Consider the following 24,347-nt stretch of genomic DNA (forward strand, 5'->3'; position numbering starts at 1 on the left):
TTTCAAAATGTACCCACAGTCTGTCTGGCTCAGGTTTCCAGAGTATCAACTCTGCATGAGTGCGAGCAGCCATCAGTCTACTGTGATTATAGCACACTAGTCTGTGTGACCAGTAGCACATAAGGAAGTGATGTGGTTCACTACAAGGGACCCTCCCTCCCCACCCCAAATAACCAGCTGGCAAGTGCAGAAAGATCTTTGTTATGAGGCCAGAATAAAGCTCAAATTCATGCATGTCACCACCTCCCACCAAATTGTCCCATAGCTTTTAGCAATACAAAGAATTAATCATCACTACAGCAAAGCAAATCTAAATGCATTACCTGTTTTCTGGTAAATGTGGTTAACTTTATTCCAGGAACATGAGAGTTTTCAACATACCCATGTTTTGGCTGCTCAATTAAAATAAATTCACAGCTGAGTCCTGCAAAGTGTCTACTAGAAATTTTTAGATAGTCTTCCACCAGTGCTTTGGAGCCCCCTTCAATTACTGTGAAGTTCTGTACTTCCAGTGGAATCATTCTGGGGATGATGTCTACAGAGATCTCTATTCCACTCACTGTTTGGACACCATTGGTCACATCCAGAGAAAAACGGTCATCTAGTTGGTCGGAAACTGTCTGCACATACTGAACTTTGCCCTCGTCAACATCTTGCTGTGTGAAGCTCAAAACTGGCCTTTGGTCAGCACCGAGATAACTCTCTTCTGAGGAAAACTTTCGAATGTATCCTTGTACTGGAAGCTGTCTTACTGTGAACACAATCTCAGATGGAGAACTGTTTTCATGAACAACCTTAAATTTAAAAACATACCCCAAAATTATTTGAACAGAAACAGGAGAAATTCTGTAATTTTCTTTTGAATTTTTCACTTTTAACCCTGGGATTGTCTACCTAATTACTTGGCATTCCTTAGTTGGGTTACACGGTTCCTAATACAATACAATACAATACAATACAATACAATACAATACAATACAATACAATACAATACAATACAAGACTTCAAGTAGACATGTTAAATAAACATGGCATGGGAGTGTTTTGTAACCCCAAAAAAGTTTTGTAAATTTGAAAAGGAACACACCCTGCAATTAACTAATAAGAACTGCAGACCCCTGCCTGAACAAGGATTTCAGCAGCATAACAATGTAGTTACAGTCTCAGTAGTTACTGAAAGGCTACACACAAACGATGAGAAGGAAAATATTAACCAAAGGAAAGCAACTTCAGGTTTGTGAGTAAATGTTTTGAAAATTCTGGATGCAACCCTCAGACAGTGTTAATTGGGCTAGCTCCAAACTGAATGAAACAAAACCCTGTCCTCCTTGGCATTTCTCACCAACTCAACTAAGAATAGACACACACAAGTCTATGGGACCAGACGGGATACACCCGAGGGTGCTGAAGGAGCTGGCTGGGGTGCTCGCCAAGCCACTTTCCATCATTTACCAGCAGTCCTGGCTGACTGGGGAGGTCCCAACAGATTGGAAATTGGCCACTGTGACGCCCATCTATAAGAAGGGTCAGAAGGATGATCCAGGAAATTACAGGCCTGTCAGCTTGACTTCAGTGCCTGGGAAGCTGCTGGAGCAGCTCATCCTGAGTACCATCATACAACACATGTGGGACAACCAGATCATCAGGCCCAGTCAGCATGGGTTTATGAAAGGCAGGTCCTGCTTGACAAACTTGATCTCCTTCTACAACAGGGCGACCTGCTTATTGGATGAGGGAAAGGCTGTGGATGTTGTCTACCTTGACTTCAGTAAGGCCTTTGACACCGTTTCCCACAGCATTCTCCTGGCAAAACTGGCTGCTCGTGGCTTGGATGGGCACACGCTTTGCTGGGTAAAAAATTGGCTGGATGGCCGGGCCCAAAGAGTTGTGGTGAACGGAGTTAAATCCAGTTGGCGGCTGGTCACGAGTGGTGTCCCCCAGGGCTCGGTTTTGGGGCCACTCCTGTTTAACATCTTTATTGATGATCTAGACGAGGGGATCGAGTGCACCCTCAGTAAGTTTGCAGATGACACCAAGTTGGGTGGGAGTGTGGATCTGCTCGAGGGTAGGGAGGCTCTACAGAGAGATCTGGACAGGCTGGAGCGATGGGCTAAGGCCAACTGTAGGAGTTTCAATAAGGCCAAATGCCGGGTGCTGCACTTGGGCCACAACAACCCCCAGCAGCGCTACAGGCTTGGGGAGGAGTGGCTGGAGAGCTGCCAGTCAGAGAGGGACCTGGGGGTATTGATTGACAGCCAGCTGAACATGAGCCAGCAGTGTGCTCAGGTGGCCAAGAAGGCCAATGGTATCCTGGGTTGTGTCAGAAATAGCGTGGCCAGCAGGGACAGGGAAGTGATCTTACCCCTGGACTAGGCACTGGTGAGGCCGCACCTCGATTCCTGTGTTCAGTTTTGGGCCCCTCACTACAAAAAGGACATTGAATTACTCGAGCGTGTCCAGAGAAGGCCAACGAAGCTGGTGAAGGGTCTGGAGCACATGTTGTAAGAGGAGCGGCTGAGGGAACTGGGTTGTTTAGTCTGGAGAAGAGGAGGCTGAGGGGAGACCTCATCGCCCTCTACAACTACCTGAAGGGAAGTTGCAGAGAGCTGGCAATGAGTCTCTTGAACCAAGTAACAAGTGATAGGACAAGAGGGAATGGCCTCAAGTTGCTCCAGGGAAGGTTTAGACTGGATATTAGGAAGCATTTATTTACAGAACGGGTTGTTAGGTGTTGGAATGGGCTGTCCAGGGAGGTGGTGGAGTCCCCATCCCTGGAGGTGTTTAAGGGTAGGGTCGACATAGTGCTTGGGGATCTGGTGTAGTTGGGATCTGTCAGGTTAACGGTTGGACTAGATGATCTTTAAGGTCCTTTCCAACCTAGGTGATTCTGTGATTCTGTGATTCTGTGAAGAATGATACATGAAGCACCAATAATTGTCACAACTCAAACAAATATACAGGTGTAGCATTTCCAAATCTTAACTTTCTGAAGCACCAATATGTAAAGGAGTCAAAGACTATGGGCAGCCTTTTTCTTGAACATAACCAGTTTTCCCTTCTAGAAATGGAAGCTTGCTAGTGTCGGTCTCTCCAAAATTAAGCGTCCAGAATGCAGTCATATTAGTGCAAACTAGAAGGAGTTAAAGAGAAGACAGACTAAAGACACTGCAATGGCTGAGAAAGCAGTGAAGAAAACTTGCTGCAAGGCTGGAGAAACAGACAACACGGTTAACTTACTTGCAGTTTTCCTTTACTGATTTTAACTGGTTTTCCTTCTTCAACCAAGAGATTGTTTTTGTTCACAATTCTTGGTGGCCACTGATGACTTTCCAAATATATGCGAACATGCACTCCAGCATCCAGATGGGCATCTCTAGCATGGACTGTAAAGTTAAATGTGTCAGTAAGGTTGTTGCTGTCATCATGCCTGTAGGTCACATACCCCTTTATCAGATCAAGTTGAGTAAAGGAATCCATCAATAGATTATTTACATATATTCTTCCATATTTTGGGAAGGAGAATATCTCATATGTAAGCTCATGATCATTTCTTATGTCTTGGTTTGTAATAGCACTTAGGTTAGCTGTTGTAACAGTTTCCTCTTTTCCCTTTTGAACCAACAAGCCTGTATTATTTGCCAACCTAACATACGGATCAGTGGCACTAACTTCTAGAAGTGAAGAGGTATAGTGCTTGCCATCTGTCACAAAGAGCACGAAACGCCCAAAATCTGCACCACGGTGTATAAACAGTACTTGCTTTTGCTCCAGATCCACTTGTTTGAACTGGTAGAGTCTGTGTGAAGTATCATTTGTTAGCACCAAGTCCCCATTGGAAATGCCACGTCTAGTATATAGCAATTGCCCATCATCAAAATCAGAATCAGGATCGTGATAGCAAAGATCTGCCAATGTTAATAATCGCTGCCCATTTCTCACTATGTTAAATATCTTATCAATTACACGTACTGGTTTTTCATCATTCTTCAGCTGGACAGAAATGTTGAATTTAATTTCTACTGACAAAGGTTCTACTTCTGGATCTTCACTGGAAGCTCTGACAAGAAATTCATCAAACACTGTCTCAGAATCATCATGCACATACATAAGGCGTTTATCAGTTATATCTGTGTTAGTGAAAGTGGTGAGATTATCATTACTCTCGAATGAGCCTGAAAAATTAATGAGTTTTAATTTCCCATGCTTCGGAAACTGTGTAACTTTATATTGGAAAGTTTTCTTATCCAGTGTTCGTACAAACAATTTCGTGCTTGTTATTAACTCTCCTTCACCTTCAGTAACAGTCAGGCCATTGTTAGTCAAAATAATGTTTCTGAAATCTGATTTGATGTAGACTTCAAAGTTGTACAAATTTGATTCCAGATACTTTGTAGAAATGAGGAATCTAAATGAATCACGGTTGTCTTCATGGTATCTGCTGATTAATTCATATGCCACTTTTTGATCAGTAATATCTTTCTGGCTAAAGACTGAGTCTTTTTTCAAAGGCTGGTCATTAAGCAGTATCTGTCCATTCTTTGGCAGGGAGAGCAATTTAAAATGAAGTTCATCTTCAGGTATTTCTAGATCCACAATCACAGCAAAGAGATTATCTGAATTCAAGTAATTCTTTTTTGATTTTTCAATTTCTAGAGGAGTATGTTTCAATAAACTGTACCTTAACCATTTCACTTTGACTGGAAACACGTGCTCTTCACTCATTCTGTTTCCTATGCTAACTTTGAATTTAAATTGGTCAGTAACGTTTTCCAGCTGAATTTCTTTATAAGTGCTACAGTATCTCACACGACTGCGCTGAACAGAGCGTTGAGAAAAAGAGCTGACTCGCTTCCATTCCCCCCTTGAATGCTGCCTTTGGACCTCCCCAAACTGGGGTGGCTCTGTGATCTCGTAGCGTATCTCCAGGTCCTGAAGGCTGGCATCTGTTTCAACTGCCAGATGCCTAGGTGTGATCAGAGCTGTAACACCTTGGAGTAGTTTTATTCCTGAGTTGTTGACAACTCTGTAATTCAAAGGAACTGCCATGACACGTAACACAACAGTGTTGCTCACCTTCTCACCATCACTTGCCCTCAGAACAATCCTTGAGTTCTTGACGCCTGTGTGGACAAAGAAAACAGTGCCTTCTCTTAAGTCTTCATTAGAAAAGGTAGTAATAGCTTTTCCAGGATGCTTTGAATCTTCTAAAAATCCTGCATCTGCATTCAGATTTCCAAGCACTGAAAGACAGAGATCCACAGGATCCGTATCCCTGTCTAGAACTCTTATCAGATCACTAGTCAAACGTTTCTTTGAGCTCTCTAAGAGAAGAAGCAAGTTTCCCTTGGGAAGTGTGATCTCAGGCGCATCATTTACTGGGGTGATTGTAATGCTAAATACATGCTGCTCATTTCCTTGCAAATATGGAGCAACAATATTCTCACTGCTGGCAGAAATGGAGAAATTAAAATAATCATAAGTGCCCTCAGAGCCATCATGGACATAAAGAATCTTCCCTTGCCACACATCCTGCATAGTAAATGTATTTACTTCCTGCGCTGGTTCAACATCTAGTTTCAGGTCTCCATGAGAGGGTGGTTCCTTTATTTCAAAAAGAATTTGTGATTGATGAATTCCTAATTTCTGAAAGTCTAAGTTGACTTTAATATGTTTAGATTCAAGTGAAGCTTGTCCGCCCTCGAGTACAACCAAATTACTTAGAACTAAAAGGTGGCGTTTGTCTTCCTTGCCCAGAGAGACAGGGCTTTCAGGGGAAATGGCAAATGTTGGGGCTGCTTTCACAGTAGGGTTCTTTACAGCCATCTCTAAAGAAAGATTTGTATTAAAAGCACTTTCCGTTTCACATCCAGCTGAAATGTCCTTTGTTACAAGAACATTCTTCAGCGATTTCTTTTCTGAATTGGCTTTCAGGTCTCTTAAGCAACCTTTAAAGGATCCTCCTCTGGCATACTTCCCAGACACTGAGATAAGCTCTAACTTAATCACTTCTGATCGTGTGGTGTCATCTACACCACCTACAAAGAGAGACCCCTTCAGAAGCGGCAGCTTACTGTGGGGAGGCAATGATTTTTTCACAATGTCTTCATCCAAAGTCAGCTGCAAATATCCTGCAGTAAATTTCAGTTCAACATAGTGCCAATGACTATCATTGACTGACCTACGAGAGGAAAGCTGGGTTCTACTTTTATGTTTTCCAACATAGGCTTTAATTAATCCATCTTCTATTTCCATTGCAATGAAATCTCCTGCTTGCCCAGGATGGTAAAGCAGCAAGCCACGTGCAGCTGAGGTTTGCAATGTATACTCCAAGATTCCCTCATCATCAACATTCCATGATGGGAAAGAAACATAGGATCTGGAACTGAAGAAACTAATGGGTTCATCTTCACCTGCAAAGAATTCATCACTGCATCCCACCAAAACTTCATGGACATTTTTAAAACCAGGAGAAGGTCTCAAAGGCATCAGAATGTCTAGCTGATTGAACAACACATCATCGATACATCCTCGAAAACCGGGTACTGCTTCAACAAGGTAGGGAACATCAAGTTTATTAGTACCACCTAAGTAGAATCCATAATCAATATTTAATTCATAAAGAATTCCAGGCATTTTTGCACTAGTTCTATCATGGTTATCAATTACCAATGTGACATTATCGTGTTTATGATGTAGTTCAACGAGGTGCCAAGCTAAATCATTCAGCTGAGATCTTTGCTGAGAACGCAGTACTTGCTCCCCCACGCCAAAGTTAATTCTCAACTGCAAGAGAGAGAATTTTAACTATCACAATCCAAAGTGGTATTTTTCACAATCATGTATTAATATATAGTTAATGCATTAATTTTAATAAATTTTCATATTAAACACTTCATTTATAAAATATAATGGAAAAAATAAAATCCCATTAAAATTTTGTGTAGGTTTACTTGACATTACAAATATGACTTGAATAACTGCAGAACAGGGAATGGACTCCTCTGCAGTTCTGGTAGGACCAACAAGTCCTGAGAACCCAAGTGACAACGATCTTTCAAGAACTTACCTTGCAGAAAAACTACTATTTGGATCTAAACATTTTCTATGACACTAACATCCTCAGATCTGAAATTCTGTCTTTACTGAACTTCATGCTTTGAACACAATGATCTTAAGATCTAGAGATCTCAAAGGCTTTGAGAGGTCAATTTTAATAACTGCCATTGTAAGAAATAAATAGCATATTTTGAAATTGTCAATTATATTATGTGATTTTTCCATTTTTTTAAGCATAAACTTTTGGAATTGTTATAGATAACAGCTTAAAGAGAAGCACTGAACAATACAGGCTACACATATCTTTTCAGCTACAATTATAAATCATACCTGTAAATTTCCTGAGCATAGCTCCATTAAACAATAATCCTTCTTCCCAGCTGCAAGAAAAAGCAGCCCATGCGGCTTGCTTGTTCGAAACCGCAACTGTAAGGATGTCTGAGAGGATGCTTCTGTCACATTCAACTCCACAAAGCTATTACCATAAAACGATACTGAAAGAAAGGAAAACAAACAGGAGATGTAGTCACAAACAAAAAAAATCTGTCTTATGTACAGCTAAATATATAAAAAAAACCCTTACATTAACTCTCTATATACTTATTTATGTATGAATGAAAATGAATCTCATATATCAAATTCACCAGTCCAGGTACCTGGATAAGAGCCCAATGGCCTTATAGACACCAGTGAATACAGCCCAGTACTCTACCTCCAACAGTGATGACAGAGAATCGTAAGAATAGTGCAATCATACTTAATACTTTCCTTCGAATACTCTTCCAATTATTTTTTTTTTCAGGTGTTTTCCTGAGCTTGTCACAGTCTATTTTGTAACTGTCAAAGGATTTCTCTCTGAAGTACTTCTCTAGTTTCTCTTTAGAAACAACTTCATCTACAACATGTTCTTACATCTCCATTAGAGACATCCTCTGTCATCTCTGATGGGAAGACCCACAGGTCTCCTGCCATCTCCATGATTCTTTTGTATGTTCTTATCCATCTCTCTTCCAGGCTGAAGTGCCCTCTTGTTTCCTGTATGCAGCCTCCAGCCATCCCTGCTGCCCTGTGGCCAGTCACTCAGTTCTGTACAGGCCTCCTTCACTCTATTCTCCTCTTTTCTGCCTTTAAGAACAGTAACACCAACAAACTTTCTCATTTGACTACTCAGTCCCTTTACCATACCCATTATAACTATACTGAACAGCCCAGATCCCAAGACCAAACCCTCAAAAACTCTGCCAGTAAATTCCCTCCTATGCAAAAAAATCAAATTTTTACCCTTCCTCCTACCATTTAATCCATTACTGCATTCCCATCCAATGGCTGGTCAAAAGCCTTTGATGACAAACTTTACCAAAAGCCTTTTGGGAATCTAAATCTTAGCCACCTTTCCCGCCCCCATCAAGTAAACTCCAAGAGGTTTATAACGCAGAACTTATCTTTAAAGAAGTCTTACTGACTCTTCTCAAGTTGATCCTACTTACTTATGCATCTTTTATCCTTTGTTACAGTATCTATAAATTTGAATGGTATGGATGTCAGGCTGGTCATTCTTGTTTTAAATACTGACATAAAATTTGGCACCCTCCAAGCTTCAGGTAGCCAGGGAGTTTAAAGCATGAGATCAGATGCTACACTTAGCAAGTAAGCAACTTCATCCCTGAATGTTTTTAGGTCAAGCCCTCTCATGCCCCCTCAAAAAAAGGAATTTCAGTTTGGTAATCTTCCCAATTAGCAGTAAACACAATTTTGTTCAGCTTCTCTACAGTAGCCATGCCCTTTCTGAGTGCTTCTTTTATACTAATAACTTAATCAACTGGCTGCACAGACCCTCTGCAGGGTTTTGGTTCTTTATGTATTTAAAAAGGATTCCACAAAAGCTTCGATTCCTTCAGCTAGCTGATACCTGACCTTTCTTTTTTTTCAAGCCTGTCTATTTTCACATTACATATGCCAAGATTTATGATGCTTTCAGCTGTGTTTGGACACAACTCTTTAAGAACATTACCAGTTAAATATTTATTTTGCAGCTTTTAGCTTCATTCTGAGACAATTTTCTCATTTTAACACAGTTCTTTTTAAAATTAAGTTTAACTGCAGAGGACTTTTGAGGTTAATTCTTCCTGTCTCTACATTAGCTGTCCCTCTGCTGAATCTAATACACTCTGATGATGCTTATGAAGTGTGGCTTTAACTCAGACTCTGAACTGGATTCTACACATTACAGACTACCAAATCAAAGATCTTGTGAACCAGCTGTTTCATGAAACAATCATTATCTAAAAATTTGCTGTAGTATACATAAAAATTCTAGGTGGCTTTCCCAAGAATAAGATTTCAGCAAACCCCACAGCCAAAACCTATGTAATAGTGTGTTGTATTAGGTACACAGAGAAACACAGGAAAGATTTTTAGATTATTGAAGCACACATATTTGTTGCAAAGGAAGAGTCACCACTGTGTATAGAAAAATTGGTTCCAAGTTGGACAATAAAGAAGTCTTCCCCACCAGTTTACTTCTAGCATAAAAGAAGCTTTCATCAAATAGCTCTAATAGATCTTACGGGTCTTCCATAAAAGCTATGCAGTAAGGGAACCAATGCCATTTGTCGTACTTAGAAATGTTACTACTGTGGTGTTAATAAAGAAAGACCTAAACTAGACTTTAAACTAGATATGAGGGGGGAGGGGGAGATAACTGGGCCTGTTAGGAATAAGCTCAAGGGAAGCACTTCAAGGCTTGAAGGATGGTAGACTAGTGAGGGCTCTCCCTCTGTCATTTCATTTGAGAGAAGGGATAGAAGTTTAGAAATCATGGAAGCACCTGAGAAGGGTCTGGTAGGAAATGGGGCCCACACACACAAAAAGGTGTTGGATTCATTAGCTCATCTCAAGTGCATCTATACCAATGCATGCAGTATGAGCAACAAACAGGGGGAGCTTGAAGCCATGATGCAGCACAAGAACTATGACATAGTAGCTATCACAGAAACGTGGTGGGATGCCTCACACGACTGGAGTGCCACTATCAATGGCTACAAGCTCTTCAGGAGGGATAGACAGGGAAGGAGAGGTGGTGCGTGGCCCTGTATGTTAGAGAATGCTATGAGAGCTCAGAAATCAAGTGTAGTGATGACGGGGTTGAGAGTGTTTGGATTAGGTTAAGGGCCAGTAAATCAGACCTTGCTGTGGGAGTCTGCTGTAGACCTCCCAACCAAAGCAGTGAGATGGATGAAGCTTTCTATAAACAGTTGGGAGAAATCTCGCAGTCACTTGCTGTTGTTCTTGTGGGGGACTTTAACCTCCCGGGTATCTGCTGGGGTCACAATACAGCAGAGGGGGAACAATCCAGGAGGTTCCTGGAATGTGTGGAGGATAACTTCTTCACGCAGCTGGTGAGTGAGCCAACAAGGGAAGGCGCCCTCCTGGACCTACTTCTTGTGAACAGGGAAGAACTTGTGGGGGAAGTAAAGGTTGGAGGGCATCTGGGGTGCAGTGATCATGAGATGATTGAGTTTTCAATCCTCGGAGAAACAAAGAGAGGGGTTAGTAAAACTGTCACCTCAGACTTCCAGAAGGCAAACTTTGACCTGTTCAAAAGACTGATTAACAAAATCCCTTAGGAGACTGCCTTGAAGGATATGGGAGTCCAGGAAGGCTGGACATACTTCAAGAGCGAAGTCTTGAAGGCAGAGGAGCAGGCTGTTCCCATGTGCTGAAAAACAAGCAGGCGGGGAAGGAGACTGGCCTGGGTAAACAGGGACCTTTGGCTGGATCTCAAGAACAAAAGGAGAATCTACGACCTTTGAAAGAGGAGCCAGGTGTCTCATGAAGACTATAAAGATGTAGTGAAGCTATGCAGGCAGAGCATTAGGAGAGCCAAAGCGCAGCTAGAGCTCAACCTGGCTACAGCTGTTAAGGATAATAAAAAATGTTTCTATAAATTCATTAATGGCAAAAGGAAGATTAGGGAAAATCTCCCCCCTTTATTGGATGCAGACGGAAACATGGTAACTAAAGATGAGGAAAAGGCTGAGGTGCTCAATGCCTACTCTGCCTCAGTCTTTAGCAGTGGAACTGGCTGTTCCCTGGACACCCAGCCTCATGAGCTGGGAGATGGGGAGGGGAAGCAGAATGAGGTCAGCACAGTTGAAGAGGAAGGGATCAGAGACCTGCTACAGCACTTGGATGCACACAAATCTGTGGGACCTGATGGGTTACACTCAAGGGTGCTGAAGGAGTTGGCAGATGTGCTCGCCAAGCCGCTTTCCATGATTTACCTGAAGTCATGGCTAACTGGGGAGGTCCCATTGGACTGGAGGGTGGCAAATGTAACACCCATCTACAGGAGAGGCAGAAAGGAGGATCCAGGAAACTACAGACCTGTCACTCTGACCTCAGTGCCAGGGAAGGTCATGGAGCAGACCATCTTGAGTGCCATTAAAAGTCATATAATGGACAACCATGGGATCAGGCCTAGTCAGCATGGGTTTATGAAAGGCAGGTCCTGCCTGACAAACCTGATCTCCTTCTATGACAAGATGACCCGACTATTGGACAAGGGAAAAGCTGTCGATATTATCTACCTGGATTTTCGAAAAGCATTCGACACAGTTCCCCATAGAATTCTTATAGAAAAACTGGCTGCTCATGGCCTGGATGAGCGAACGGTCTGCTGGGTCAAGCACTGGCTGGCTGGATGGTCCCAGAGAGTGGTGGTCAATGGAGCTAAATCCAGCTGGTGGCCGGTCACAAGTGGTGTTCCTCAGGGCTTGGTGTTGGGACCATTTCTGTTCAACATCTTCATTGATGATCTTGATAAGGACATAGAGTGTATCATCAGTAAGTTCGCAGATGACACCAAGTTAAGTGGGAGTGTTGATCTGCATGAAGATAGGGGGGCACTACAGAGACACTTGGATAGATTGGATCGGTGGGCCAACGTCAACGGGATGAGCTTCAACAAAGCCAAGTGTCAGGTCTTGCCCTTGGGCTACAACAACCCCATGCATCGCTACAGGCTTGGGGAGGTGTGGCTGGAGAGCTGTGTGGAAGAGAAGGATCTGGGGGTTCTAATTGACAAGCAGCTGAACATGAGCCAGCAGTGTGCCCAGGTGGCCAAGAAAGCCAACAGCATCCTGGCTTGTATTAGAAATAGTGTGACCAGCAGAAGTAGGGAGGTGATCGTCCCCCTGTACTCTGCACTGGTGAGGCCACACCTTGAGTATTGTGTCCAGTTTTAGGCACCTTAATACGAGAGAGGTATCGAGGTGCTGGAGCGAGTGCAGAGGAGGACAACGAAGCTGGTGAAGGGCCTGGAGAACAGATCCTGTGAGCAGCGATTGAAGGAGCTGGGACCATTTAGTTTGAAGAAGAGAAGGCTGAGGGGAGACCTCATCACTCTCTAAAACTACGTGAAAGGACATTGTAGAGAGGTTGGTGCTGGTCTCTTCTCACAGGTGATTACAGAATCGTCTAGGTTGGAAAAGACCTTGAAGATCATCCAGTCCAATCACTGACCTAACACTGACAGTTCTCAACTACACCATATCCCTAAGCGCTAAGTCAGCCTTACTCTTAAACACCTCCAGGGATGGGGACTCCACCACCTCCATGGACAGCCCATTCCAATGCTTAACAACCCATTCTGTAAAGAAATGCTTCCTAATATCCAGTCTAAACCTTCCCTGGCACAATTTGAGGCCATTACCTCTTGCCCTATCGTTTGTTACATCGTTAAAGAGACTCATCCCCAGCTCTCTGCAACCTCCTTTCAGGTAGTTGTAGAGGGTGATGAGGTCTCCCCTCAGCCTCCTCTTCTCCAGACTAAACAACCCCAGTTCCCTCAGCCGCTCCTCGTACGACCTGTGCTCCAGACCCTTCACCAGCTTCGTTGCCCTTCTCTGGACACGCACAAGTGATTCAATGTCCTTTTTGTAGTGAGGGGCCCAAAACTGAACACAGGAATCGAGGTGCGGCCTCACCAGTGCTGAGTACAGGGGTAAGATCCCTTCCCTGTCCCTGCTGGCCATGCTAGTTCTGACACAAGCCAGGATGCCATTGGCCTTCTTGGCCACCTGGGCACACTGCTGGCTCCTGTTCAGCCAGCTGTCAATCAACACCCCCAGGTCCCTCTCTGACTGGCAGCTCTCCAGCCACTCCTCCCCAAGCCTGTAGCGCTGCTGGGGGTTGTTGTGGCCCAAGTGACAGAACAAGGGGGAACGGCTTTAAACTGCAACAGGGGAGGTTTAGACTGGACATTAGGAAAAAATTTTTCACAGAAAGAGTGGTCAGACAGTGGAATAGGCTGCCCAGGGGGGTGGTGGAGTCACCATCCCTGGATGTGTTTAAGGGGTGTTTAGATGAGCTGTTGGGGGATATGGTGTAGGGGAGAACTTTGTAGAGTAGGGCTGATGGTTGGACTCAATGATCCCAAGGGTCTTTTCCAACCTGAATGATTCTGTGATTCTGTGACCTCCCTTTTAAAGCAAGTATTGAAATAATAGAACTAGAGACAAACCCCCAATACAAGTGAGGACTAAATTTTACTAATAAGCCAGGAAACAGAGTAAATGTTTATAATTTTTATATTATGGCAGTGGCCAGGACTGTCACTGTTCTACCACACAGATGGACTACAGCACATTGTCCTTACCCTGACCTCCATCTCAGCAAATGAGGCACAGAGATACTGTCTTCCTGAAGATCACAGGAAGCATAACCTAGCTGTCTGAAATAACCTCTCTTAATCAAAAGATTACTCTGTTTCCTTCAGTCATTGTAGTAACATCAGAACATCAATATAATGTTATGGTACAAGAAGGTTTCGCCTCGAGAAGACAGACCCTTCTCACCTTACTGAGACTCCAAGAAGCAGTTACATTTGTTTTGCGACCTTGTGTTTGTTTTGCGACCTAGTACCCCTACAAAACTGGCAAGTGAGAGATTTCATTATAATTTTATCAGTGAAGTTCCTCAGAAATTAACACATGAAATCCAAAGCTTTCACAGATGTTAATGTCCTGAAAGTTTCATTATGACCACTGTTAACAGAGCCCCCAAATTTCACTAGTGAATTTCTGAATCAAAACTAATGACTGCTGATGGAACTTGAAAATAAGTTTTAAAGACATTGTATTTTCATTAGACTCAAGTATGTAGGGAAAACACATTAGATTTTTGGGGAAGCAATTGAGCAGAAAGATAAACTGATCCATGGATTATTAAGTGCAATTTAGAATAACTAGAAATGAAGTTGCAGAGTCAGTATTTTGCAGTGTGCCACTGGGAAACAGTTTGGTGTTTATACTATATATTAATTTCCTGGAAAAGAAAAAAGAAATATAAGTTTAAGCTTTTGCCTTCCATAAAACACTTCGGAGTCAGAATCCATCACTGAAGGTGGGGCAGGAAACTCAACATCATCCTAGGCACTGATCCAGCCCTAAATGAGATCTTGGGCCAAGACCACCTACAGCACCTTGGCATGATTTCTGCTTCAGTACCCACCAAACTAAGAAGCATGTTATTATAGTATAGGAATTAAGTTGCCCTAGAGCGGACACTTTTAGAATGATTTCTGGCTGAAAACGTGTTATGAGTGACCTCAAAATGAATCTGATGCCACAGCTTTTGAAAAGGGGACATTTTGTCATGGACCATCTGATGTTAATCATACCATTATGAAAAGTAAGTGGAGTTCAACCAACAATACCAGCCTTGAAGCTCCCTTGCTACTGGAACAGGTGAATTCAGCATATCATATGGGGAACGAATTCCTTTGGAGTGCCTGGGCAGACAACCTATTCTATAACAGCCCTGTGCCTCAAAGGGAAAAGACAGGTGGAAGCAGATGAGAGTAAGAGTCAAATTTACATCAGCTGTAACATCCCTTCATGAATACGGACACTGATACACAAAGGCTCAAAAAAATAAAGGCATGATCACTGGGATGCCAATTTAAAGATTTGTTCAACCTAAATTACTAGGTAATTTGTGATCCCAATCTCTCTGCCCTTAGAGCCAACCCTCAACTGACTAGAAATACATTGGGGCTATAAAACCTTCCTAATATTTCCCTCTAACAGATAAGATTTATATGGGAAGTTTAAGTTTTGAGAATTTTGTTTCAAGTAATTTTACTGAAGATTCCTGACCAGCTCTGTCCACAACATCTTTGTCAGAAGTAACCACAACAATCCAGAACAGGCACAGCAAAAGCCTTCATAATCACAGAACAAAAGGTTCTTCACTTGTCATCTCATGATGGCATTAGGCTGGCATTTTATCCTTTTGTTCAGCTTTCATTCTTTAGTGTTAAAAACACCATCAAATACAACAGCTACACCTTGAATTATTTTTCTCTTGGTTTCTATACTCAAGGCACAAAGCAATAAAGGCTTTGTCTCTTCTCCATTGCCAAAACTAACAACCCCAGAAATATATCTACAAGAAACCAAATTCGGACTCACTACTCACTACACAGTTATCATGAGCTATGCACATCCACCCAACAACAAGACTAAACAGCTGAGTGGATTTTTTTTCTTTTTTACCATTTCTTCTGTCAATATTTCTCATTTCAGACTAGATTACATATCTTCTCAGCAACGCACAGGGATCATAAGGAAGAACAATGATCTTGGAATCACAATTCCACACTCACTTCTTAATTGAAAGTAATTTAATGCAGACTTCATGTCTGCTCAACTCCTTTTGGTCTCCACTGTGGACAGGAAACAGCAAAGCTCCACATACCTCAACATTCTCCTTCTTTGGATCCCTTTTACATCTTCTTCCCAAAGAAAGTCATATGGAAAGGCTTTCTCTACTGTGCCTGAACCAGTGACCCAGAAAGACTTTTATACTCATGTAAGCCATCAAGCTTTCTATATTCATGCCGGATGAAAAAGAGGCACATTTTACCAGATCCTTTTCCTGCCCTTAATATCCACCCTTTTATATGCAAAAAATGAAATAAATAATTTGACCTTTAAGCAGAAAAGAAAAATTATGTAATTGCCATGTAAGCGAATATTTGGACAATGTTTTTGTCTTCAAAATGTTCAGGAGGTATTAGTGCCAGGGCCCTTACAGTGTAAGGAAAAACACCAAAAAGTATATTCAGATGTCCTGAATCCTTCTGTTGTAGACAAAAACATTTGTTGACTTTTAATACTCAATATATCGATCTTCTGTTTTCAACATTACAATAAATGTCATAATTAGGCCACAGAATTACTGTTGCTCAGACAAACTGTTCCCATGGAGCCTGCTAATCTGCTGTGAAAACAACTATACATAACTCGTTTTACCAGGCAGAGGGAAAGTCATGCAATCTATTACACTAGTCGTTAAAGATAAAATCATAAAAGTAAAGGATTAAGTCTAACACAGCCCATGTATTTTCAGTCAGGATCCTCTACAAAATCCAGAAGTTTTGTTGGCTTTTTTACTGTCCACTTCAAAGACAAGAGTCACTTCTGTGCCACAGTAACTTCTCAGCTGAGACCACTGTTCTTGCAGTGGCCTCACTAATAATCTGTGCAGTGAGCTCTACAGGCTGGCTGTATGAAAAGGAATTAAAAAGAAAGCAAAGGGGGTGGGTGGGTGGGGGTGGAAATCACATTTACTGGTTTTGGACCTGTTATCATCTACTGTTGTCCTGTGGTGCACTGGTATCTAGGAGCTCCAAACACAGAGAAGGTCCTTATGGGCTAGATGTTTGATGCACATCCCTCCTAAGATACTCCAACTGTACAATGTTCCTTCAAGAAAATATGTGAAGAAAATGCAAAGTCAAAATAAAGGTTAATTCATCCCTCCTAACAGCACACTCAGACAAAGTGCAACAAATGCACAGAATATCAGTTGTGACTGGTGAGGTAATGGCTTCATCACCTCTAGTATACCTAGAGGCAACACCTGTTTTAGTTATTTGAATGAATAAGCTTCTCATTGTCCAGCTGAGATTTGCACCTTGAAGATCTGTCCCCTGCAGCTCATCCACAAAAGGATAACAGAAACAGAAATCAACTGGCACAGGAAGCTCAGATAAAGATTAATCTTCCAGACAATAGTGGTTTTCTGTGTCTGTTGACAAATTTGGATGGTTTTGAGTCTCTACTATTTTGGATGTTCAAGTAGAAGCTCTGGCTAAGAGTGCAGCCCATTTTTCCCTGTGGTTGGTAAAAAAGGTGTGACCCTTCCTTTTGCAGAGCAGACCTTTTCACACTAATGTTAGACTACTAAGCACATTCTGTGAGAGATCACAGGGCTGTAGAGAAATCAAAGTGCTATAACTTTGGCCCCCCTCTCCACCTTTGTTCCTCCATTCTCAAAACAGAGCAGTTGTTTTCCATACCGATGCATTTCTTTTGTACTACCAAGTCTTTTAGGGTGCTCCAGTGAGAGGTGGAGGGGTTGTGTGATCTAGAGACAAAGGCAGGTTTCCCCATAGTAAAAATACTTTCAGGCTATGTAAAAGTACAGCTTGAAGCCTCATTAAGTGTCCTCATGCATTAAATGCTAGGCAAACAATGAGAGACGCCTCGAGTCCCAAAAAACTTCTGCTCTAAGATAAAATACGCAGGTCCTGACTTTGTTCTTCTAAGCCACAGGAAAAAGAGCACGCAATCTCTAACATAAATATAATAGGAAGACTCTCCCTTTGGATGGGACTTGAGTGATGGAAGCAAGTGTTCAGAGCCTATTAATACCAAATATAAATAAGCTGTTGTGATATTAATAACTTTTAAAAGCCTTGTTTACTCTGATTGTAGAGCACAAGTGGAGACAGATGACAAAGGGAGGGAACACTAGTGAAAGAGTACCAAATTCCAGGTACCCAATGTAATAAGCTTTTAACAGCCCTCTGCCAGAAAAAAAAGGCAGAATGAGAGATTAAAGAATAAATTCGCAATTATTGCATGGGCTTACATTCTGCACTATAAACATGCTTAGAGCTGTCCCACAGAACCAAACAACTTCTCCAGCTCCTTCCAGCTAATAGAGCTTTGCACCCAGGTCCAAGACTTCAATCACTGCATCACCAGAAGAGCTGTCAGTCCTCTCCAAAGTGAATTCCCCAGCATACAAATGCTGACTCTACTCCTGATTTTTAGCATTAGCATGTTTCAGTTTTGTGCTGAGGAACCATTTATCAGAACAACTAAGCCAAAGTGATTTTTTCACATGCTGCAAGTATCTGTTCTGAAATCTTGTGATGTGTACATTCATTTCCCTATCTAGTTGTATTTCCTTCTTTCACCTGGAATCTGCCAGTAATATGTTTGAAACCACTGTGACTATATGAGAATCCTAACTTCAGGGTATATAAAAATATTTTGGAGCAATAGATACCGGGTTCTAGCTCTCACTCTTACTCTAAAAGTGATTTATACTAAAGCTTCTGATAAAAACTTCAAGTGGTATGAAAAAGATGCTATGAAGATAGGATAAAAGGAATTCGTTATATGAAGCTGTTGTAACTGAAAAACAATTATATCAGGCAAAGCATCTTACATGACTAACATGTTGTTGGAACTTTGGAAAGGTCTGTATATATTTTATAGCACATCAGTGATAAAAATCACTGTTTTTTAACATATAACACCAGTAGTAACAGAAATTGCCATACTTTTCATGTTGTCAGGAGCTGCATATTCTACAAAGATGATCAGTTCTGGTAATTCAAAGCTCAAGTAAACTAGCAGTTAGAAAAATAAAATTTGACAGCAATTACTTTCTCAAACTAATTTCATATTTGCCTTTTTGCTTCTGAACAGTAGTATAGAATCAGGCTGGTAGCTGAAAACCTGACCTTATGCTAGAAAATCTTGTTTGCATGACTGCCCATTAAAACTAGATTGAATGGGCTTTAAAGTAATAACTAGAACTTCATGAGCATGATGAAGTGAAGACTGCCTTTACACAGGTGTAATCTGATGCTGATGATAGTCCTGTCTTTTATAATGAATCTCAATGCCTCTCACTTCTGCAGGGGGAGGAAAAAGTGACAGTCTGATTCAGCAGCAATTACTAATAAGCACCTGGGGAAAAAAACCTTCAAAAAATATATCCTCATAAATCAAAATGCACTCACGGCTTCTTTATTTTCTCTTACAGCTAGATGGAACGATATTTTCAATGTTCCTTTTTTAATTCAGTACTTGCTGCGTCAGAGATATGATCAAATTCAACTGGTGAGACTGAAAAGCACTACCAGTACCACAGAATACCTTAGGTAACATGGTTTGCTTACAAACCTTACACTCTCCAAAACATAGTGCTGATACTTCACAAAACAGGAATTTGGTTAACGAAGCTTTGCTACAAGGACAAAGAGCAACAGAATAATGCAGCAGAATAACAGAAAGAAAACAAAGAACCAAAATAGGACACTTCATAATCTAAAAATACTACTTCCATCTTTGTCGTCTTATCTAAGCTGGTAGCAGATGACAACCACAGCACATAAGGGGCACAGGAAAAATGGAAGTGGAAAAGGGAGCCACCAGATTCACTGGGAATGCCCTTTCACACGTTTTCAGTGTAGGATTTACAGTGAGATTCTGTGGGTAAATCAAACACTATGCGAGTCTGCAAGCCTCTTATACTCACCTAAAATGTACACAGTGAGGAATACTCTTGTGTTGCATCTGCAAGGGCTTTACACACCAGAAGAGATGATGTCTAAAGGTCACTTCCAACCCAAAATTCTATGATTCTATGATTTCCAGATAAAAGATAGTCCTGTAAGGCACTGAATGTCAAATGAACAGACCTGACATTAATTTCTGGTTCTATCATAAAAACACACTGAAGAGTTGGGAAAACCACTTAACACCTAATTTCAGTTCACTGCCTATAAGAAGCTGCTAGTGGTTTTTTTTTTTTCCTTCCAGCCTTCAACTGGTCTTCCATTTCACTCTAAGATTTTTGGGAGCACAAACTCTCTATCTCTGGGTATGGCTATAGCTATAGCAGCAGCTGGAGAAAGCAAGCAGAGCTGGAAAGAAAGCTCACCTGGTAGTGATGCCAGTCCACATGGGCTGGCAGAGGTCAGCTTAAAGGCAGCTCAGCCGGAGCATCCTGCACGTGCTGTACCTAGGTTAGCACAAGCAGCAGCAGGCTGCATTGCTGATGCTCCTACCTCGCAGTCTGGAAATGTATCCTCTAGCTCTGGCTTTGCCTTGCAATGCCCACAGTACTGGGTACGGACGATGCTACTGCAACAGCGAGGCATGAAGTGGTTTGTCAGCTTCAGGTTTTCAAAGCAGTACTGGTTGGCCTAACATTACTGCCAGCAATGACAAACCCTTCTTCATGACATTTAAGATAACACTGCTATTACTAGAGAAATTTCAGTGGCAATCAGATCTCCCTGATATCTTTAGTAACTGAGACATCTCTATGAGCACTAAAAAAATCCCCTCTACCCTGCACGCAGGCTTTTTGTTCTCAAAACTAGTGAGAACATTATTTAGAGTTCCACATACTGAAATTCTTTTGTGGAAAGACAAGAGAGGCTTATTTCATCTGTAACATCTGAAACTAATCCCGTAAGAAGAACTACCAACTCAGTCTTCATTAATCTCTGAAGAATTGAAAACCATTTTTTAAAGTTACAATTAAATATTAGGAGTTCGTTTCTAGTCTTCTGATCTAGTAAAAACAGCCACTCTACAATCACAGAAACCAACAAGATGCTTGACATTTCTAAAGAAAGGGAGTTTCAGCAACTGGTTCGTGTCACACGGGATTGCAGAGTACGAAAAAGCACATTTCTGCCACTGCCTGCCGGTCCATTATTTTAAAAAGGTATTTAAATAATAAACTTGAAGACTGACCACATGAAGAAGAAATTTCCAGTTGAAGTTTTTGGCTATCCCAATGGTTTTGGTGACTGCCCAAGACCTGCACCTTAACGTGCATCACCACCAGTGAGAGCTGCAGGCCCTTGGCATGTTTGAAAAGCCAGACATAAAACAGCTGAATTTGGATGCCAAAATATAGATACCCACAGCTGCTGGGTGATAATTACTGTCAGGACTGCTAGTTCACGTGCAGGCCAAAGCCAGGGAAAGAATCACGGGGAGTATTCTCACATGTACCTTAGCACCTTCCTCATCATATACTACAGTCACAATTGTAAAAAAAGGGGGAGTTCATGCATTATGCTTGGGATTTGTTTGGTTTTATTAGAAAATCTAGCTCTGTCAAGAGCCAGCACCTCAGCAGTAGAAAGCTAACAGGCATCAATACAGGCTCAAACCCGAGCTGACAGGCTCGGCCTTCACTTTAAAGGAGGAAGGGGACACCTACGCCTTCGCCAAAATGTCCGCTGTCCCAACCACCGGGGGAGGCCGCTTTCAGCAAAGCCAGTCGCGAGCGGCAAAGCACCAGTAGCCCAGCAGCCTCCCGCCCCACGCCGAACGGTTGCGGCTGCTGCCGGCCCGGGAACTTCGCCCCCGGCGCTCCGCGCCACGCCGGGACTGCGGGGCACCCTCTGGCGGGCCGCTCCCTTTCGCGGGGACACCGGCGCCCGCTCCAGCGCTCAGGCGATCCCCACCGGAGCCCGGCAGCGGGAGGCCCGGCCCGGCCCGGGGCACCCCTCCCCACCCCGCCGGCGGGTGCCGGTCAGGCACTGCCGGGCCGCCCCTTCCCCCGCCCGTCGCAGGTGCCTTCCGGCGGCCCGGCCCGGGGGCCAGCGCCGCCTCCCGCCATGGCGGCGGCCCGCGGGCAGCCCTACCTGCGACAGCCGGCCGGCCGGCGGCCAGCAGCAGCGCCGGCAGCAGTACCAGGGCGGCGGGCACGCCGGCCCCCCGCTCGCCCGCCATGCCGCTGCCGCGGCGGGCCCGCAGCCGCGGCCCGACCGAGCACCACCACCGCCGGCGGCGGCGGGGCCGGGGCGGGGCGCGGCTGGGGAGCGGCGGGACGATGTCGCCGCCCCGGCCCCGCTGGCGGCTCCCGCGGCGGCCCGGGCCCGGCGCCCCCCGCCCGCTGCCCCGGGACGGCCTCCTGCCTCCCTCCTCACGGCGCAGCTACTCCCGCGTCCCGCCCCCCCCCGCTCCAGAAACGGCGGCCTGCGACGGGAGAGGGGGCAGCGCGCCTCCCCGCACCCCGGGCCGCTCCGCTGGGGCAGCGGCAGCCGCCCGACCAGCCCCGGCGGCTGCGCGGCCCGTGGCGGGTCCCCCCGGCGCCGCTCAGGGGGGCGCAGGGCGCCAGCCTCGTACACGGCGGTTACGTCGGCTGCCAGCTCGCTCGTGCGGCCCGGCCAGGCCGCTCGGGGTCTTGTCAGCCGCGTCTTAACAACCTCGGAGGACGGGGGCTGCAGCGCGCCCCTGGGCCGCCCGCCCCCGGGGAGGGGGGGGGCACGGCTGGCGTTCCGACCCTGCGTCAGGCGGGAACCGGGCCGGTGTCGCCGCCGCCCGGGCCCGGCCACTCGGCGGGGGGAGGCAGCGCCGAGGGGTCCCCAGCGCCTGCCTTCCCCTGCCGGCCTGGAGCAGGCCCGGCCCGCACGGCATTTGCGCGTACTGTGCACGAACAGATGAGCCGTACCTCTTCGTGGAACAAACGCGTCACAGGGAGACAAAGCGTTTGGAGCGTAAAGTGAGAGGATTATAACCACTACGGAACGTAAATGAGGCAAATTTCTGCATTTGGCACCTCATCTTTGGTGCCCAGTGCTCGGAAGCACAAGGTTTCTGTTAGAAAATGTTCTAAAGAGCACACTTCAACCACTCATGTGCAAGCCACTTATCGTACTTAATTAAAACATGCAGACATGCCTTCAGTTACATACATCTTCCGTGCCAGGAACAGCCTTGCAGTCATAAAATTTTCTCTGATGTTATCAGCTGGCAGGGAGCATTGCAATATGCCTCAACAGGTCAGTTGTTTCTTTAACTTGTTACTTCTTTACACACAGGGCTGGAGTTTGTGACCTGAAATCTGACACTAAGCAAGCAGAATAAGTAACGGAGATAATTTTCCAAAGCTGCAGAAAGAAGAATGGTGATGGCATGAACCGCTTCGCTGGGTCAGCCGTCTGGTTCTTCTCTTCCTTTGCGGTTTGCAGACATCATTTAGTCTAGATTTTCATTAGCAATTTCTGGCAGGCTTTGCTGTCTTTACATTTTTAGAACAATGTACATGGCGGGAGGGGGGATCTGTGCCCGGAAAGGAATCAAAGGGAGTGATCTTCATCCAGATAGCGCTTAACAGCTTTATTAAAGTTCTCAAAGGCAGAGGCCTAATAAAGTTTGTTCTCTTGAGACTGGCATTCGAAGAAGATTTGTGAAGAGCTGGAGAAGGAATTGTAAAAAAACCATCAATCTAAGATGTGAACAAGAAGGGCAAAAAAAAGGATTTAGCATGGAGTAACAATAATACAACTGAGGCTGGAAAAGCAGACCTGCAGGTGTGCAGCAGTGAAACTCTGTGCTGTGACAGGGAAGCCTGGGAAAAAAATCTTGCCTTTGTACCATTCACGTGTTGCACAGGTCTTTCTTAACATATCCCCATCTAGGAGTATTTGGCTTCCCTAACCCTGTGCAGAGAAGTTTGCCATGAGAGTGGATTATACCTCAAAACACACAGCATCGCTTGCGCTGTAGGCCTTGGGAAGTAATCTTCACATCAGGAAAAAAATAGTGCAGCAAGATGCTTGGATGAGAGGCAGGCGGTAGGTAAATGGGAGTATCCCATACCTACTGGGTTTTTGGGCCTAAATACAGAGATAGCGGGACAGGGAGGCAAGAGCCCCAGTACTGCGTACAGGCTTGGTGAGGCCACATGCAGGATGCCATGCAAGCGAGGGCACTTCCATACTGCACCGGGTGACCAGCTGGAGGTCTGAGTTCAGAGAAGGGGAAAACAAATGAGTAATGTCGTCAGAGATATCACACTGGACACTGAGCTACCAAACTTTTGTGAAAAAGAATGAGACTTTTTTTTAAGTACCTCGTGATTCATGGTATAGGATGAAATTTGGGAATATGATGCATTTATTTCAGGGTATGTGAAACTTAAAATCTATTCCACATTGTGTCTACACCAATACAGTCACAAAAATGTAATCAGTCCATTAATAAGTTATATGTAACTCTAGTGAATAACTCAGCAGTTACTGAACCAATATTTTCCTTAAACAACGTGATCTTTTTCTTAGTATGCTCATTTCAAAATTACCTCTCGTCCAAAGAAAGGCTATCCACCCTGACACAGGAGAAGGGACTGACAGAGCTGGGAATGTTCAGACCAGAGAAGAGAAGGCTTAGAGCGAT

General features: G+C 43.9%; 1 protein-coding gene across 1 annotated transcript in view; it reads right to left on the bottom strand.

The window, feature by feature from the left end:
* LOC141918399 (chondroitin sulfate proteoglycan 4-like) overlaps nt 1–21,957 on the bottom strand; it is a 47,553-nt gene extending 25,596 nt beyond the window's left edge. Inside the window, exons 1-4 of the mRNA XM_074812817.1 lie at nt 21,812–21,957; nt 7,387–7,550; nt 3,238–6,783; nt 324–794 (exon numbers count right to left, since the gene is read on the bottom strand). Coding sequence (XP_074668918.1) covers nt 324–794; nt 3,238–6,783; nt 7,387–7,550; nt 21,812–21,899 — 4,269 coding nt within the window. The 5' untranslated portion in view covers nt 21,900–21,957. The remainder of the gene's footprint in view (nt 1–323; nt 795–3,237; nt 6,784–7,386; nt 7,551–21,811) is intronic.
* Between the last annotated feature and the right edge of the window lie 2,390 nt (nt 21,958–24,347).

This window comes from Strix aluco, chromosome Z (assembly GCF_031877795.1).
Source record: "Strix aluco isolate bStrAlu1 chromosome Z, bStrAlu1.hap1, whole genome shotgun sequence".
Classification (NCBI taxonomy): domain Eukaryota; kingdom Metazoa; phylum Chordata; class Aves; order Strigiformes; family Strigidae; genus Strix; species Strix aluco.